This window comes from Xenopus laevis, chromosome 9_10L (genome assembly GCF_017654675.1).
Source record: "Xenopus laevis strain J_2021 chromosome 9_10L, Xenopus_laevis_v10.1, whole genome shotgun sequence".
NCBI lineage: Eukaryota > Metazoa > Chordata > Amphibia > Anura > Pipidae > Xenopus > Xenopus laevis.
Window position 1 is genome coordinate 76,919,891 of NC_054387.1, and position 17,606 is coordinate 76,937,496.

General features: G+C 37.2%; 1 protein-coding gene across 1 annotated transcript in view; it reads right to left on the bottom strand.

The window, feature by feature from the left end:
* LOC108701849 (dynein heavy chain 11, axonemal-like) overlaps positions 1–17,606 on the bottom strand; it is a 154,559-nt gene that overhangs the window by 56,608 nt on the left and 80,345 nt on the right. The window contains exons 40-44 of the mRNA XM_018236864.2: positions 10,111–10,344; positions 8,726–8,872; positions 6,961–7,074; positions 6,727–6,870; positions 3,875–4,057 (exon numbers count right to left, since the gene is read on the bottom strand). Of these exons, the coding sequence (XP_018092353.2) occupies positions 3,875–4,057; positions 6,727–6,870; positions 6,961–7,074; positions 8,726–8,872; positions 10,111–10,344 (822 nt within the window). The remainder of the gene's footprint in view (positions 1–3,874; positions 4,058–6,726; positions 6,871–6,960; positions 7,075–8,725; positions 8,873–10,110; positions 10,345–17,606) is intronic.

The following is a 17,606-nucleotide window of genomic DNA, read 5'->3' on the forward strand; positions in this document are numbered from 1 at the left end:
GATTTGTGAATAAGCTCTTTAGTTTTCTGCTCAACATGGCTCAGCTATGGATGATTTCTAAAAAGTTTATAATTAAATTATAAATATTTATACTTTTCTGGTGTCAATGAATTACAGTCCAACTGAAACTATAAAAGCACGCAAGTAGGGATTAAGACTAGCAGCACTGATAAAACGTCTAGCACTGAAAACTTCTTATTGTTGTCTTACATATCATATCATGTCTTTTGTCTACCAATACATGCTATCTTATATAGAGGGAAGATCATCAACCAAACACAGTGGTGGCAAAAGGTAAATTATTAATTTGATAGGACTCAACTAGGCTGAAAACCATGACATGATGGGGTTGATAAAGCAAAGGAAAACCAATAACCAAAGTTACTGAATTATCTCAAATATCACATTTCTATTAAAAAAAATGGTAGGAATAATTTTCCTTCCAAAAAAAGAGACCTGTAAAGACAAGAACCATTAGAAATCTATGTAATATTAGTATGCACAGAGAGCACGCAGCTTAAAGTTTTATAAAATGATAACACTCTCAATCAATATAATACAAACTCAATCAACATAATGAGTTACATCCCACTGATAATTAAAGCCTTTGGTATTCTAGTGCTCAGCATAATGATCCAAGAAGCCTTATATATAGATAGTAATGTCAACTAGTTCTGTACTCATTTGTGCGTTGTTTTCTCTCTATCTATGCTCTATGATTTGGGTAATGAAAACCAAAGTAGTGACTGAGGTAGAGCAGTAAAGTAGCTGCAGGGTTGGCTTAGCCTAAATGCCAGTTAGGATGAGAATTAGGGACAGTGGCATAACTAGATGTTACTCGGCCCCGCACATATCCAGTGGTTGTCCTGTTTTACCAATACATTTTGAAATTGCTCTTTATTTGGACCTCATGGGGCCCCCTATACCTCCTGTGCCCCCTGCAGCCGCAGGGTCTGCTTCCTCTGTAGTTATGCCCCTGATATGGTATATAGGTCAAGCTCAAAGATCTTTAGTTCAGATAACATTGTGCACATTTTTTCAGTGACTCTCTGTTTAAGATTAAGATGGAGTTTCCACTAACTCTATGTAATCATGCTTTATATAGTAAGTAGGTATCACAGTTATAAACTTCTAGGGATCCACCAAATCCATTATTTTTTTAATTTAGTCCTATACCTAATCCTCACAAAAACTTCAGATGAATACCAAACCAAAACTCTATTTTGCACAACCGGTAAAGCTCTGTTTGCCAGATACACAATTCACAACTGTTCCATTTACACATTCACACGATTAGATAATTATGCAGGCAAAATAAAACATTTTGTAGCATTTCATGCCAGTTTGAGCAGCAGAGTCCAGTGTCTCTATTTTACAGGTGACATTTCAATGGGAAGTTCAATGAAAAGTTACATTTTAATATGCTTTACATATTTAAGCTTTACATATTTTAAGACAAGTGGAATGAATCATTATTTTGTATTCTTTGTGGTTTTTGTTAACTTCTGCAGCTTTATATTTCCAATATAACCTGCTATGTGATTGCTAGGGTCCCACCTACTTGAGGGTCCCACTTATTGCCTTACTACTAACCATGCAATGAGTTTAATGGCAGAGTGAAATAGGAATAGACGAGGTAGAACTGTACTGGAGAATTTTACTATAGATAAAAAATAAATCTTTTATTTTTATACTTCTTTAAAAATCACACGCACAAAAAAAGCACAGCATGTGTTAAAACATCCCAAACAAAGATAAAACATGAAATAAAAATGTTTATAGCAATCCATGCAATGCACACACATATCTAAACACAAATCTAGCCAAGTACTTACATACATCTTTTTGAAGTATCCAGGAGATATGAAAGCGGATTGATAAATAATAGAAGAAAAGCTAAATATTCATCATAGCAAATAGTGAAAAATTAAAGATTCCAACTCACATTAATTACGCCGCAGTAAGATGAATAGACCCTCTCAGGAATAATGAGGACGCACTCCTTAGTCAAAGTTTTATACCTGCTTGTGATGAATGTGCTAATTCTGATAAAATTCATCTTGCTAACGTTTGAATTAACGACATGTTAATAGATTGACATAGGCCCATGAACAAAGCCTTTAATCACACACTTTTTGTTGCTCCCAAGTTTGTGTTCCCACATGCATCAAATAACACAGGCAACTGATATGAACCTGTTTAGTCAAGTGGAAGGAAATAACCTGTGGTTCTGCTGTGTTCAGCAGGCAACTGAAACAGACAGAATCTAGCTAATAAGAAATAATAAGAAATAATAAGAAATTTAGTTTCAAACTGACCAGAGGGAAAAGCTAAGGAAATGAAATGATGGGTATGGGGGTCAACATATGAAATACTCTGTTGGAGGTAAAAGGGGGTTAAATCATTCATGTAGTAATAGGTAGGAGATGAATGAAATAGCGAGGAATGGGAGGTAGAAAAAAAAACAGACGGAGATGTGAGAGTAGCAGATTACTGAAAACAGTGGAGCGGGGTTGGGGAACTAAATGACTACATTTTGTATAATTTCATTTAATTTTAACTAAACTTCCCATAACTGTGTTTTTTACCTAAATGTTTCTAGAATGAAGCTGCATAAAAGTTTCATATTAATTTCAGAGCATGTATAGAGGCCTAACAATCCTGGCTATAAATGTACTTATTTCTAGTTTGTTCGTTGTTTGGGCAGGTTGCACCATGCTGTTGCACCATGTTGGACACTGTATCACTCCCTGCTGTTCTAATAGTTCAGGCTGTTGGCCTAAATGTGTGAAGCAATAGAAGGGTGCCATACTATGTATGGCCCCTCATACACTGGCCCACACTGGGTACTGCACATGATTGACCATGTATGGCCCCTTAAAAATTTCTGCATGATCCAACATGTTATCAGGGTGCTAAAACAGCTAGTAGCAGCAAAATAAATCATGGATTGGTTAAGCAGCACTGCTCCCAGTTCTCCAGGACCAGCAGCCAAACAGATGTAAGTCCAAAAAGAATTGAGTTCAATAAGAATACTGCCTGTTATATATATATATATATATATATATAGGGGCAAGAACCCTGTAAGCATAATTCACATTGGAGAATCCAATTTGCAGCTGTAATTGAGTTTGGGCTGCTTTCTTTGCAAACCTGGGGAGTAAAAAAATAGACTATCATTGTATAATTAGATATATCGTCCATATATCATTCCCATGGTGTTCCTGTATGCTGCCAACCAGACAGCCCAAATTTAATTGTACAGGAAAAGATATTCTCCAGTAAGAAGTCTACCTATCAGCCCTATGCCATCTTGATATGATCAGCCAATAGTTCATTGTATCTTCATTATAAGAAGTGAGCTTATAGTGCAGTATAGATGTTTGCTATTATAAAATGTGTTTAATGTCTCAAGGATGGATTGTATCAACAAAGAACAAGTAGCAGGATTCACACAGAGGAGGCAGGATCCTTACTGGAGAATAATATTGCAGTAAATGGGCGTTTGGCCCAGGAGAGTTGGAAATGCTTTATTGAACAGTTTTCCCTTAAGATTCCACCCCTGATGTTGCTGGACTACATAGCCCAGCAGGAGAATGCTGGTTATTGTAGTTATAAACCGACTATATAGGAACATAAATTCGGCTATGTTGAAACTTGAGAGATATATAAACCCACAATGGATTAAACAATGGTGTATTATTTTAAACACAATTCCGCTGTAATAATCTGATTGCTACAGTGCCTTGTACTCAAAATATTGTTTAATTGTTACTTCCAGCAACATTCCAATACTCAATTACAGGTTAGGATGGCCACCGCAATGTATGGTACATAACTAAGAAGTCACCCCATTTGTTTTGCTTGAACCTACCTCATGGAATCGTATAATATTAATCACCCAAGCACAGAGCCCTGCAGCCGCTGAGGATTTTGTGCGGACTAATTCTGGGTTAAACTCTGGATCGCTCAAGTATTCATCTTTTATGGCCTTGACTACTGTGTCTGGAATACGTTCTTTTTCAAAAGTGACAAGATTTTGAAGAAATTCGTCCACCTGAAAGGAATGCATTGAATCATTTAGGAATACCACACAATTCATACAGACCAAGGCAAGAGATCCTCTGCACTCATTATCCCATGTTAACCCATTATGCTATATGCTATAACAATATGCTAATCAGATTAAGACATTTTGTGCATTGAGCTATTCAAAAGCAGTGTCCAGTGGTGGCTAATAAAAAGAGCAACTATTTTGCAGTTTTAACCCTGGAAAGCAAGTTGCAGGTAAAACATAGTTTCTGTGAATAGTCTATAATAAAGTAGTAAAATTCTTAATGAATCATATGAAAGTGTAGGACTGGCCAGACCAGGGATGACTGACATAGTTGGTGAGCTTGAATATGTTGTAATATATGGACTCACAATCCCTGTTTTGTTTAAAGGTAAGGATATTTTTAGTAGTTTGATGCATAAAATCTCCTTAATAATAGGCAAGTGCAAACAATATCATGTCCATGTCTGTTTTGTAGTCACACCACACCCTCATTGCACCCCCACCTAATGATTTCAAATTGTTTAGTCGTAAGCACACCTTTGCTTTTTTTTGTTATAGTTTATATAGATGCTCCATGTTGTATCTCCAATCATTCCCAGCTAGGTCATATTTGACATAGTCGGCCAGCTTGAATATATTACATGAATGATTTGGGCTGGCAGATTTCATTCAGATGGCATGAGGGCCTAAAATTGGCAAGTGGTACTATACTGATAGATATGTAGTTATGGCCCTGCATAGAATGCATCATAAAGCAACACAATGAAGTTAAAGAAACAGTGGATCAAAGTGGCAGGCTGATACTAATCACATGATAATATAGTAAGTTTATATTCATAAACCCACGACTAAGTAAAATATATGGAATAATCTACCCCCTATTGTCAAGTGCAACAGTATTGGAAGTCATAATTAAGGTGGTTTAACAAAGGTCATGGAATTCCAAAGGTGTCTTGTAAATGCCCTCTCATATTAAAGTACAGTAGTTGGTACATTGTTTCCTTTACTACACAAGTTCTAAATAGTAATCTGACACAAGTGACATCACTAAGTACTCTCTATAAGAATACATTTTACATGTAATTCATGGTTCTTGTGATAACAGCAAATGATTGTTTCACTTGTGCTAACAATGGCTAAACCTTACTGTATATAGATAAGAAAAGTTAGATCTAGTTTTTAGGACCTTGGGAAATATCAGGCAAATGGTGAGGCTCTTTATGACTGAAGGTCTTTCATTTATATACCATGTTGCAAGTCTGCTGCTTATGTACCAAGGTAATTGAACCATTAAGCAGCAAGCCTTTTTTATCTTGTGCTCTATAACATCAGGGTTTCCAGGTGCATTGCATTGATTTCTCTTTGTGCTCAGCCACTCATGAGGTGATGAGTGTCAATGTGAAAAGTGATAATGGAAAGGATCATACCCTATGCCTGTGCGAATAGCTGTGCACTCTGCTGTTTAGTAAGTGATACAAACCTCCATGAGTTAGTAGGTTCAAGATTATATATTGATCGTTAAATGTTATACATTCCATGAACTTCCTGATTTAGCTTGCTGCAATGTAGAGTTTCCATAACTATTTAAAAAGATCAAATGCACAAAGATTGTCCAGCTGCTGTTAAACTACACTTATTAGCATGAGGAAGGTAGACCAAAAACACAGTGAAGCTGAATGTATTATACTAAGATACAATGATATACAAGAGGTGTCTTGTGAGTACTTATCTATATCATTGTGCAACCACTTCTTTGCACTCCATTGATGATCTGACTGGAGTCTTTTCAGCAAGGTTCCTATTACACAGGTGATAACGTATACTGAGAAAATGTTATTGTGTTCCTGCATGAAATGCTTATCGTGGCACCTGGATGATAATTTCCATATTGTATTGTGATAGGTCGTTTCCTCTACATTTTTTTCTTAGGAATTTGTTTTTATAGTAATCAATTGTGAAGGACTGTAATTTATTAAATAAGGAGGCTGGACACTGGATCCTGGCAATAAGACACTTAAAGCCCATTGACTTAAGGTCACTCACTGACACCTGCATGAGTGGTTTTAAAAGAACACAACACACTGAAGTGGAGCAGCCATGTGTTGGCATGTGTGTTGCATATAAATAATGTCTTCAGGTACAGAACATTTATGCTGCAAAACCTTGGCTTTAGGATTTACACAGTGATCAGCATTGTCCTCTGAATCCTCAAGGTAGGAGAACTAACTAGACTGTAAAGCTGTTGTCAGAGTCGGAAACTGATATGGACCCAACCGATATCTATGAGAATATCCCAATAAATCCAGTGCCTCTCAATCTTGGGTTCATTCAAGTGAAGACATAAACCTCCCATGAACTGTTTGAAGGTGACATCCAAGGCCGTAATGCATTGCAAAATCTTCATTCTTAAACTAAATGCTACAATCAATGTCCTTTAATAGACAAGTCACACGAGGGCACAACATACTGAGAACAAAAAATATATACACATGCTTTTGAATTTGTAATGAAGAATTGTTCGATTAAACTATCACTCAAATATATGCATATAGAAAAATGATGTATACATCTGCACAACTGAAGGTGAAGGGGTGAACAAAAATATTTACAAATGTATAGTCTAATTAGTAGATAGTGGTTTCCTTTGCTTTCCCAGCCAGATTCCATACCTTGCTCATTAACACCTTTGCAGCTTTCCAACCTCTGTCTCGGGGAATCTTGCCATTTGGAGACAACAAGACAAGGACAGCAGCAGTCACATTGGTCACAGCGATTGGGGGATTGGGGAATGCTCTTAACTCTGTCATATTCAGCTACAGATTTTTAAAAAATATGAATTATTAAAATTCTTGATTCTGGCAGACAAATACAGGTAAAAGAATAGTACTGGTAGGTGGTGTTACCCTGTTTAGTGTGTTTAAGGCTGCGTTGGCTGCTTGCAGTGCAGGCTCTGCTTTGGCAAGGTCATCTGCAGACTCCTGTTGTTGTTTGGTTATCTCTGCCTTGATAGCCGCAATCTAATCATACAGAACATTTACAGGGGAAAAAATTGTTTTTTGCAATATTAAAAGCACTGATATTGGCATTTCTGATTCTAGATCTCACTGATCTATTTCTGTTCTATTTCTATGAGCAATGGTAATTTAAAGGTAAATTAAAACTAGCAATTACATTTAGCCTTTCAACTCAAGTACTTTCTGCATGATACATATCCCTTCTAGCACCACGTTTTGAGGACAGGACACATACCTAAATATTCTAGCTAGATACACTCCATATAGCATTAGAAGAAGCACCAAAGCACCCAGGATTGCTCCTAAAATTTCAGGGAATACATTAGAGACTGAATCTTACCACTACATTTCATGGCACAGCCAGGGCAGTATGCTGAATTGCTGGATTAGCAAAGGCACTTTGCCCTAACTGGGACTAATCAGTGCAGTGCAATGGGATTTTCAATGTGTTTTTAACAGAGAAAGGCATCTATATGCATGCCTACAGTATCTATTTTATTATTAACATGTATTTACATAGCGCCAACATATTGCGTAGCACTGTAACGTAAATGTGATTATACAACTACATCACATGAATTACATACATAGAATATATGGAGTAACAAACATCACAATCAATACAGGTAAAAAAAGGTGAGGAAGGCCCTATGCATAGGCATACAGTCTAAAGGGAAGGGAGTAATACACAAGGTGTGGGAGTGGGCAAGATCGAATTAAGTGGGTGAGAAATGTGGTATTGTATGTGGTGTTGTGTTTGGTAGTTAAGCAGAGTGAGGGTAGGCTTCTCGAAAGAAGTGCGTTTTCAGAGATTTCTTGAAAGCAGAAAGGTTGGGAGAAAGTCGGACAGACCGTGGGAGAGCGTTCCAGAGGGGTGTAGCCCTTGCAAAGTCTTGAATGCGAGCGTGTGAAGAGGTAATGAGAGAAGAGTTGAGTAGCAGGTCAGTAGAGGAGCGTAGTAAGCGATTGGGCGAGTATATAGAGATGAGTTCAGAGATGAAGGGTGGGGCAGAGTTATGAAGTGCTTTGAAAGTCAGTGTCATTAATTTGAATTTGATTCTGAAAGGTAACGGAAGCCAGTGCAGGGATTGACAGAATGGCGAGGCAGAGGAGGAGCGGTTGCTGAGGTGTATGAGCCTCGCAGCTGTGTTCATTATGGACTGGAGAGGTGACAGTCTCTGGAGGGGGAGGCCAATTAAAAGAGAGTTACAGTAGTAATCTACAAACATATTGCTTCTGTGAGCTTGCTCCTGTGTGGAAGATTAATACTTATGCACGTCCTTCCATTCTGCTCTCTTCCAGTGTTTTACCCATAACTCCTGTCTCCCCATTATGGGGTAACTAATTAGAGCCCAGACATGGAGGGTAACTTCTAACTTATGGCACAGTGATGTATTTCCATACTGAAACTTCATTGTTTCTGGTCTCTGCTTAGTCCTCTATTCAAAGTGAATATTTAGTGTCCAATGCACATTTACTACACTAGTGGACATAAGTATAAATATATAATACCAGTGATTTTTTTTTTTAAAAGAATTTGTTTTAAGCATGAACAACTGTAAGGTGTTTAACCCATGGCTCCTATGCACTCTATGACAAGTGAATTCCATAAATATGCAAAACATTATTATTTTTCCCAAAAGGCTAATCATACTTTACGCTCTTCTGCATCGGCCACAGTTTTCTCTTGATTCAATTTCTCTGTTTGTTGCCCTACTTTAGCAATTAGTGCCTCCATGTCCCTGTTTTTCTGATGAAGTTCTACTTCTTGAATGGCAAGTTTCGACTTCAGATCCTCCACCTGGTTTAATACAACAGGGACCTTGTTAATTAAGTTTTAAGACTTTTTTTTCAATTATATCAAAATCATTTAGCTTAAAGTTGAAACTATGCCTTGGGCACCATTGTAAACAAGTATAATTATTTTGTTCCTCTAGAGGATGTGTAATTATCTTTAGTATTTATCAAATACTGGCTTGGAGGCAGCAACAAGAAACAGAGATTTTCTGTTTAATGATTTGCATATTGGAAGTTTATTTTGTTTGAAGTGATTTTCTTTTAAAGGAAATGTTAGTTTATTTGCATAAGTACAGTAGATATATAGCAGAACACATAATATATGCACATAACTTTTGCTTTGGTAAAATATGAGCAAAAGTGCTAAATATCAACACGGTTTCTCTTCATTAATGATGTCATAGCTTATATTTGTATTGCACCTTGTACTTTACAGTCTCATATAATGACAATAGCTAAGAAACTATAATTCATCGACTGCTGATTAACAGATACATTACATAGTTACATACATAGTAAATTTGTCCATCAGGTTCAATCCTCCCAAACAGGTCTTGTGTTTAGCCAATCCCAACATGTTGTGATTGGCTAAACACAAAATAATTTGTAAGCATCTAAAAAAAAACTTAGCCTGTGTCATTTAGCTTTGTGATTATTGCTGCTGCTCTACTGCTCTACTGTTCGAAAAAGTTGGGGTTTCGAACTTGAAAAAGTTGCACAATTGAAGCATCAAATTCGATTTGAATTTTCGCTCAAATTTGTCAAGAATTTTTGAGCTGATTTCTTGATAAATCAGTTAAATTCGTGGATGGGAGTTAGGTCGAATTTGTTTTAATGAAAAAAACCCCATGAAGTCATAGGGAGTTAGGTCGAATTTGTTTTAATAAAAAAAAAACCATGAAGTCATAGGGAAGAATCTGAATTTCAGGAAAACCAAGCCTAGATTAAAAGATTAATTGCACATGTTGCACTCTTTGGTTATGCAGAGTATAGCATCACCACTACTGTATTATGCCATCACACATCTATTGGAGTCAATGAGTACTTAAACTCCCCCAAACCCAAGCAATGCTTAAAGACAAGCGAAGACCATAGCTACCCTACTTCCTTATACCTTTGAAGTAAAGCTACTCTGAAGATATTCTGATGGTAAAAGACATTAAGATATTTTTAAATTTCAGCTGTTCTTTGTCTGGTAAAGATTCCTCAGATTTTTGTTTACCCAAGGATACCGTCTCTTACCTGGAGTGCAGTTGTTTGAAGCTTTTGTAAACCATTTTCCAGTCTCTCCATTTTCTGGACTAACTCATTCCTTTTTTTCCCAAGAAGGTTCCAGTATAATTTAATAAGTTCCAGGAAGCTTTTGGGGGTCGTGTAGTTGTAATGCTTTTCATTCTGCTGGTATTTTACACTCACTTCATTAACACTTTTATGTGCATATGTTATGAACTGGCTAATAGAATCCTTCACTTGGGGCTGTGAAACAACACAAAAAAATATAGGATATTCTGTTAGCCACAATCATACAAACATGTTATGTTCAGGTGTGTTAAGTTAAATTATACAATGCTTATTAGATAAATACTGTTTCACTTCTCTGTGCTAATTTATCACTTATGGTGACATGCTACATTTTATAAATAATGATGATTTTGTTAGATTTTATGATCCTAGAACACCAAGCCATATGGAGTCTTTAATTCTGGTGAACAAAGCTCAACCCCAATGCAGTCATCAAGAGAAGATGATATACAAGTGCTTGAGCCTTGGTGTAAGAACAAGCAAAAGCTCTGTAAGCTGTGCCTTAATATACTGTAAGTTATTTTGTCTTTTGCTGGCAGAACTTGATAGCCTTTAGGACCGATCCCTACAAATAAATATACATACCCAGCTCCGGTACATCACAGAAGTCCTGAAAGATTTCTGCCCATAGGAAACAACAGAATTTGGCTACTTAAACCTGGGAGCACATTCTGATGAAAAAGCCAGTGTAGTAGGTAGGGAAATAATTTTACAATTAAATCATTAAAACGTTAACAATTCTGGAAAATGGTTGCAGACATTTTTTTAGAAACTGAACTCTGAACCAAATCCTAGATTGAGTGCATCCCTACTACTAAGGTTATCTTTTCCATCTTGTCCTACAGGCTTTTCCTCCTCAGGATTTCACTGCAACATGCTATATTAGATGCAATTTACTGGACTGTAACTACATTACAGGAGAGGGAGTCTGAGAATTCTACAAAGAAAACAGTAATAATTAATAATACATAATTAAGTAATGATTATTGAACTACATGTAAGAAAATACCCAATCCTAAGCAGGCCAATAAGTCTAAGTCTGTTACTGCGAAATTTTGAGGATTACTTCTCGGTAAACAAGTTAAGTATTTAAATAAATGTGATTGAATTTTATAAACTTTCCTGTACAATTATTGTACTTTTTCAGTGAGATTTTCCAGCTTTGCAGGGGTGACTTATGGAGGCCTATATATTAAAGTTCAAATTTACATTTATTAAAAAATCTGAATTTAAAAAGCACGAATAGGAATAGACACGAAAACTGCAACATTTTTTTACTGTCGCACAAAAGCCAGCATCAAAAATATTCAAAAACCTCTAAAACCTCTAAAAAACACAAATCAAAGAAAGATTTTCCAGACTTCTACATTTTTTCAACAGGTATATTCATACGCAGAATTGTTGCAGTTTTGTTGCATAATAAATACTGAAAAAGTTGCACTTTTTTACACTACTTTACAGATTTTTTGCCATCCAAAACCCAATCTCAAAAAAATGCAGCTTAATAAATTGTCCCCTTAGTTAGAGAATACGGTGTATGACTGCTTAACAAGGCTGTATTTTGATATGTATCCAATAGTGCGTGCACTTTCACAAACCAGCAGAAGACGGTGGTTAAGAAGAAAGAAACTTTATTTCCCCAACACTTCTCCTGTTGTATTTTGGTTTCCCCAGCTCTTCCACTGTTAAATTTAAGTTTTTATTTTGCATTTTATTTTAACAAACAGGTATTTGAAACAAAGAAGGAAAGAGAAGATAGAGTAGAATAGGAGTAGAAGGGAGGAGTGTTCAGTGATAAATATGACCACATAATGTTACACATTTTCCATAGGGTTGATTGTAACATCCTGAAAGCATACACATGAACACCAGACTGCATCAAATTTCTGAGGGCAGCCTCTGGCATAGTATGTTAGCTTTTGGTTGGACAGATTGTTGTTAACCAGGTTGTGCCAGAAGAGGAGAGTTGGCGGTGCTGTTGATTTTCAATGCAAAAGAATGGCTTTTTTGCGAAGTAGAGAAGTTAGCACAGTCTGGTATAGTTATTGAGGCCCATATCTTCCTCCACTCTAAGCAGGCACACCAGAGGTGACAATATTCGTGGTAGTTCTAGGGAATCCGGGATGTGATGCACATCTCTCCAGAAGAGCTAGATTCATGGACAATGCCAGAATACATGCATGTAGGAACCAGTATCCCTCTCACATTTAACACAAGTATCAAAGGCCTGAGGAAATATTTTGGAGATCCTATAAGGAGTGAGATAAACCCTATTCAGGAACTTAATTTGTATATATCTGGTTCCAACAGATAGTTATATCTGGAATGTGTTTCAAGGCTTCCTCCCACAGCTCATCTGTAAGGTTGGGTATATCCCTTTGCCATTTCCCTTGGGCTTTGGCTAGTGGATCTGAGGTGGTTTGCCCCACTATGGTGTATGAGTAGGATAGGGGTGTAGCAAGATCCTCCCTGCGTTAGTATTTTTCGAGAGTGGTGTCCACCAGCTCTATTGGTCTGGTAGGGAATTTAGCACGGAAAGCATGAAAGAGCTGGAGGTACCTGAAGAACATACCTTGGGGTAATTGGTGACTCTGTTTGAGGGCTCGGAACTGCTTTATATCTCCGTCCAGTACTATATCCTGTAGGTGCTTGATACCCTGTGAAGCCCATAGAGCAATGTCGGGAAGATGTGGGAAGGATTCCCCATAGTGGTGCCCATTTTGACCATACAGGCCTTTGACCTTGTGCTTGTTTGAGTGCGATGACTACTTTAAGCATTGGGGTAGTACTTGCATGGGGTGCTGAAGGACCTCTGTTGGGGAGATCGGCCAGAGCTTCCAGAGAACCCATAATATTGGCCTCCAGTATTATAGAGGTATTATCAACATGTGGGACCAGCCACCAATGGGTGAAAGTCAGCTGGCTACCTCAGAAATATAGTTTCGTATTTGGAAGGGCCAGGACCCCACGGGTAACTTGGCTTGTAGAATTTTGAGATTTAGGCGTGGGTGGTCGCCTGCCCAAAGAAACCATCTGATTAGCTTGTCTATATACTTGAGCCATTGGGATCTAGGTGTTATTGGGGAGTTGTGCAGGGCATACAGAAATTTAGGTAAAGCCACCATTTTGAATAGGATTATTCCTGGTAGGGTAAGAGGTAGTTGTGCCCATATGTCTATTTTTGAGCATAAAGATCTGGTTATTGGAGTAAAATTAGGCTCCTGGTGTTTTTTAACACAATGGAATAAAGGCAGTGCACTCCTGGGTTTCAAAAATTGATTGCTTGTCTCCAGGTTAGTTAAAAAAAAAATTATACTTTATTTAAACATAGTATCAATCTAGTAAACATAGCATCTGAGGTCTGGTGTTTTTTACAGTCTTTTGTAATAATCATCCCTAGATATTTAAAAGACTGTACAACCTGGAGATGACCTAGGTTTAGAGGGTGTTCAGTAGGAAGCGGGTCTGGGAATATTTTTTCTATAAACAATAAGTCTACGTTCCTTTGTGCCGCCATTTCCTCTCTGGTGCTGTTATTTGGGTTGGCAAATCATTGTGATTTTTAAATGTTACTGTGACCTTACCCATATTCATCTTGAAAAAGATTATTTTATAGGAAATATGCAGGTAGGTAAAATCAAGCTTCTTGATGCAATATAATTAAAAAATATTTATTTCCCAATGTTCGTTAAGCAATTCATAGCTCTATGCTGTGGCACCCTGTACAGTATTAGACATTGTTTCCTGCTATTTAATCTGTTGAGTTGCTCTTTTGCTATACTCCATTGTTCATTTCTTAAAAGCAATCACTTATTGTGTTGACTGTATTCAGTCTTTCTGCACTCAGTGTGTATGGCTATAAATCACTGAAAGCTCATCTGAACACATCATTAACAACATATTGTTACCATTTGCTGGGTGTTTTGACACAAGCCTTGAGCTGCTGAGCCACTGGCATTTTATAAATGTCATATCAAGTGACTTCATTGTTTCCCATCTGGATTACACAGAATTATTTCTATATACTTTATATTATAAACAAAGTTCTCTTGGACAGTTCTATCTGACCATATTCAAACACTGCATTAATATTTTCAAGTTTATTTTCCATAACGTATATGGTCTTGCAATCTACTGAGTTCTCCAAGAGTTGAGTGCTCTATGTATGTAAGAATAAGAATACTGTATTATACTGTACTGAATGTATTTAAAGTCGCAAAGAGCAAAACAATTCGCACCAATAAGACTAGAAACCCACATCTCGCAATGCAATATTGTTCCTTAAACTGCTATTACATTGCGAATTTTAATTGCGCAGTGCACGTTTTAATTGCACACTCTTAAGAAGTGATTGAAGGTGTAGTAATCTTTTGGAGCAAACATGACGACTTTTTCATTAAGAAGTTTTGTTACATTGAGGCAAATTATAAAATTCGCAAACGGGCTTCCACTGTCGGAAGTGGTCGCTAAACAGTTTACCCCTTGATAAAGGCGAAAGCCGAAACGTCGGGGTGTTCTCTTTTTTGGGGGTCTGTGTATCCGCTTTCCAATATCTAACCAAACTACCAGTGGTGTGGTATGTATGTATACTGATTTACTGAATATTTACCCTCATTAATTGATGCTGTTTATTACTGTTATGTCTTAAACATTAAAAGTTTTTTTACTGCACAACTATCTGGTCTATACGATTAATCATTTGGTGTGCATGCCCATATCTTTATATTATATGTGCTATAAAAACTAATGGAGTTTTTAGGGCTTTTGCACCCTTAATCATTATTTTTGATCTATTGTTAGAGTGCCCTCCTCATCCCCATATTTAAGTGCTAAAGTATTCCACAGGGCTTCAAGATAGGATTTACTGTACAAAGATGATAACTGTGCATACAGATCGATATACAGTTGGAGATGGGGTTGTTCTTGGAAAAATAGGATCTAGAATGTTTGTTATAGCAATGACTTGAACCTGCTATGATTCCCATAGGTTCCCACATTGCTGAGGCTTATCTAATTTCTCTACCAAAGAAAACAAAAGCCTGAACACCAGAGTCAAAATCATCAGTAGAAAACCAGAGTACCTAGACAAACATGGAAAGAACTTATAAGGGCTCATTTACTTTACTTACTGAACTGCAATGTGCAATTTTGTGCCTCTCAGCAGACCCAATTCCCCTGACATTTCCCTGTATAAAATTCTTATAACTGAAGCTCTTGTCTACCATTAGTTCACCATGGTTGACATCTAAGACATGCACAGCTTTCCAATCACTGTGCCATTGCTTAGAAATGTATGTATGTGTACTGTGATCCAAGATGGGAGACACTATTTCCGGGTCAGTACATTCTTTTCAGAGCAAGTAGTTTAGGCAATGTTATTTTCTTAACAGATCTAGTGGTTCAGTTGGTGAGGATGGGTTGTTGAAATTTAGTGGGATGCAATCTCCTTTCCCTTTAATTTGGGTCAGTTTACATGTCCATGACTAAATTTTGGATTACAAAGGTGGCTTGAACCTCTGCATCTCATCTGATGCAGAAGAACTTTTATTCAATATTTCCATTTCTGGCATTTTGGCTGCTGTGGCTTTTCCAATATAAAATGTCCCAAAGCCACCACTGATTTCGGTAGGAATCACATAAAAACACAGATTGCTGATCGCTTACACCTAGACTTATTTTTAACAAATAAAAAAGTGATACGTATATTGGCTAACAATGAAAATACATTACAATCTTTCAGAGCACCAAGGTCCCTTTGTCAGGCCTTGATGTTTCAAAAGCTTGCAATGTATTTTTATTGTTAGCCAATATAGATGTCACTTCTACAATACTTTTGTTTTTATTTGTTATTTTTGCTACTGGCTAACAGGGTACCACAGTTTTTGTACAGTCTTTTTACTCTCTACTAAAAAGAAGTGTTTAATACAATGGCATGTTATCTGCAGTAAGACAACTTTCCTGGCATTCTGTAGCCGAGCCCTTTTCCTCCTGGCATACCATTCCTATGCCCCAGAGGTTCTCCTCTATGCACAGTTTTTTGTGACAGCAATTCACTGCTGCTTCCCCGCTTTGCATAGCAAATGTATTTGCACAGTTGTCAGGATGATGGACAGGAGGAGAATGATAGGTGCAGTGATCTCTGCTTGTCGTTACATACAATAGCCCAGCAGGAACTGTGATCTGCTGGAGAGACAAGTGGTGGTCCATTCTGGAACATATTACGTTTGTCTCCAGGACACACATGACTTCAGGAGGGTGTCTAACCTCATTCATAATAGATGCTAATCTTTTCAGGGCTGACTGATGACAGTACTTCCTGCCCTTCACGGAATTAGAGCTGGGTTTTATCAAAGGACTCAAACAGCCTGCTAATTAGACTAATTCCCTTCATCATGAATTATTTATTCCCATTGGTCGCTGATCACAGTGACATTAATGGGTTCCGCTCAACTTGCTTCCACACTAGTATACCCTATAATATTAAGTACAAGCTTGGGGTACTTCTCTACAGGTCATTGCTGGAATTTATTAGGATGGTTTAACCCCTTGAGTTCTGATGCTAGTACATAAAATATTAGGGGGATATAAACTCCATGGCACAAGGGCAGTAAAGTGTGAGCCATGTGATATCTGCATTTATTGCAAAACTTTTTAGAGACGTCTAGTTCGTTTTTCTGGCATAAATGCACAAATATTTATTAAAAATGGCTTTTTGTGATTTTTATTGGTGCTGGGCAGTATTTTCTTGCTTAATATAGGAATATTAGCATAACTTTAAACGTCTATAGAGTCGTTCCCTTTGACTTGCTGAACTTAATTATGTCAATCACTGTGCTAAGTAGTTCTATTAAGGGCACCTGAAATATGCATTAATGTAGACAGGGGATTTCATATAGGATCCTGGACTACTCTGATCTAAATGTTCTGCTAGCTGGGGCATGTTTATCAGATGGGGAGAACAGAGTTCACCATTTGATAAATATATTCCTATAAAATCCAATACAAGTGAATAGACAGGTGTAGCATTCACTTTTGCGAACACAGTTTTTACTTTAGAGTCTCAGCCATAAAGCTTTAAAGTACTGCTGCTTGTTCAAGAATGGAAAATAATTTAAAAATTTGTTTACATTTCACAAGGACAAACAATTACATTAGTCATTGTCTGTGCCTTACGGATTGACAGCTAGTCAAAAGATCTACTGCCCTGGGATGGGCAATGATAACCTTTTTCCCATTTATCTTTGTAATGAAGCTAAATCAATGTATTTTAGTACAGGACCTATGAGGAATGCTTGGGACCTGACAGGTTTACCAGATAAGGCATCCTTCCGTAATTTGGATAACTGTACCAAAAGTCTGCTAAAATAAACCCAACAAAATAGTTTTGCCACCAATATGGATTTATGCAGCTCAATTAGGATCTAGTTCAAGGTACT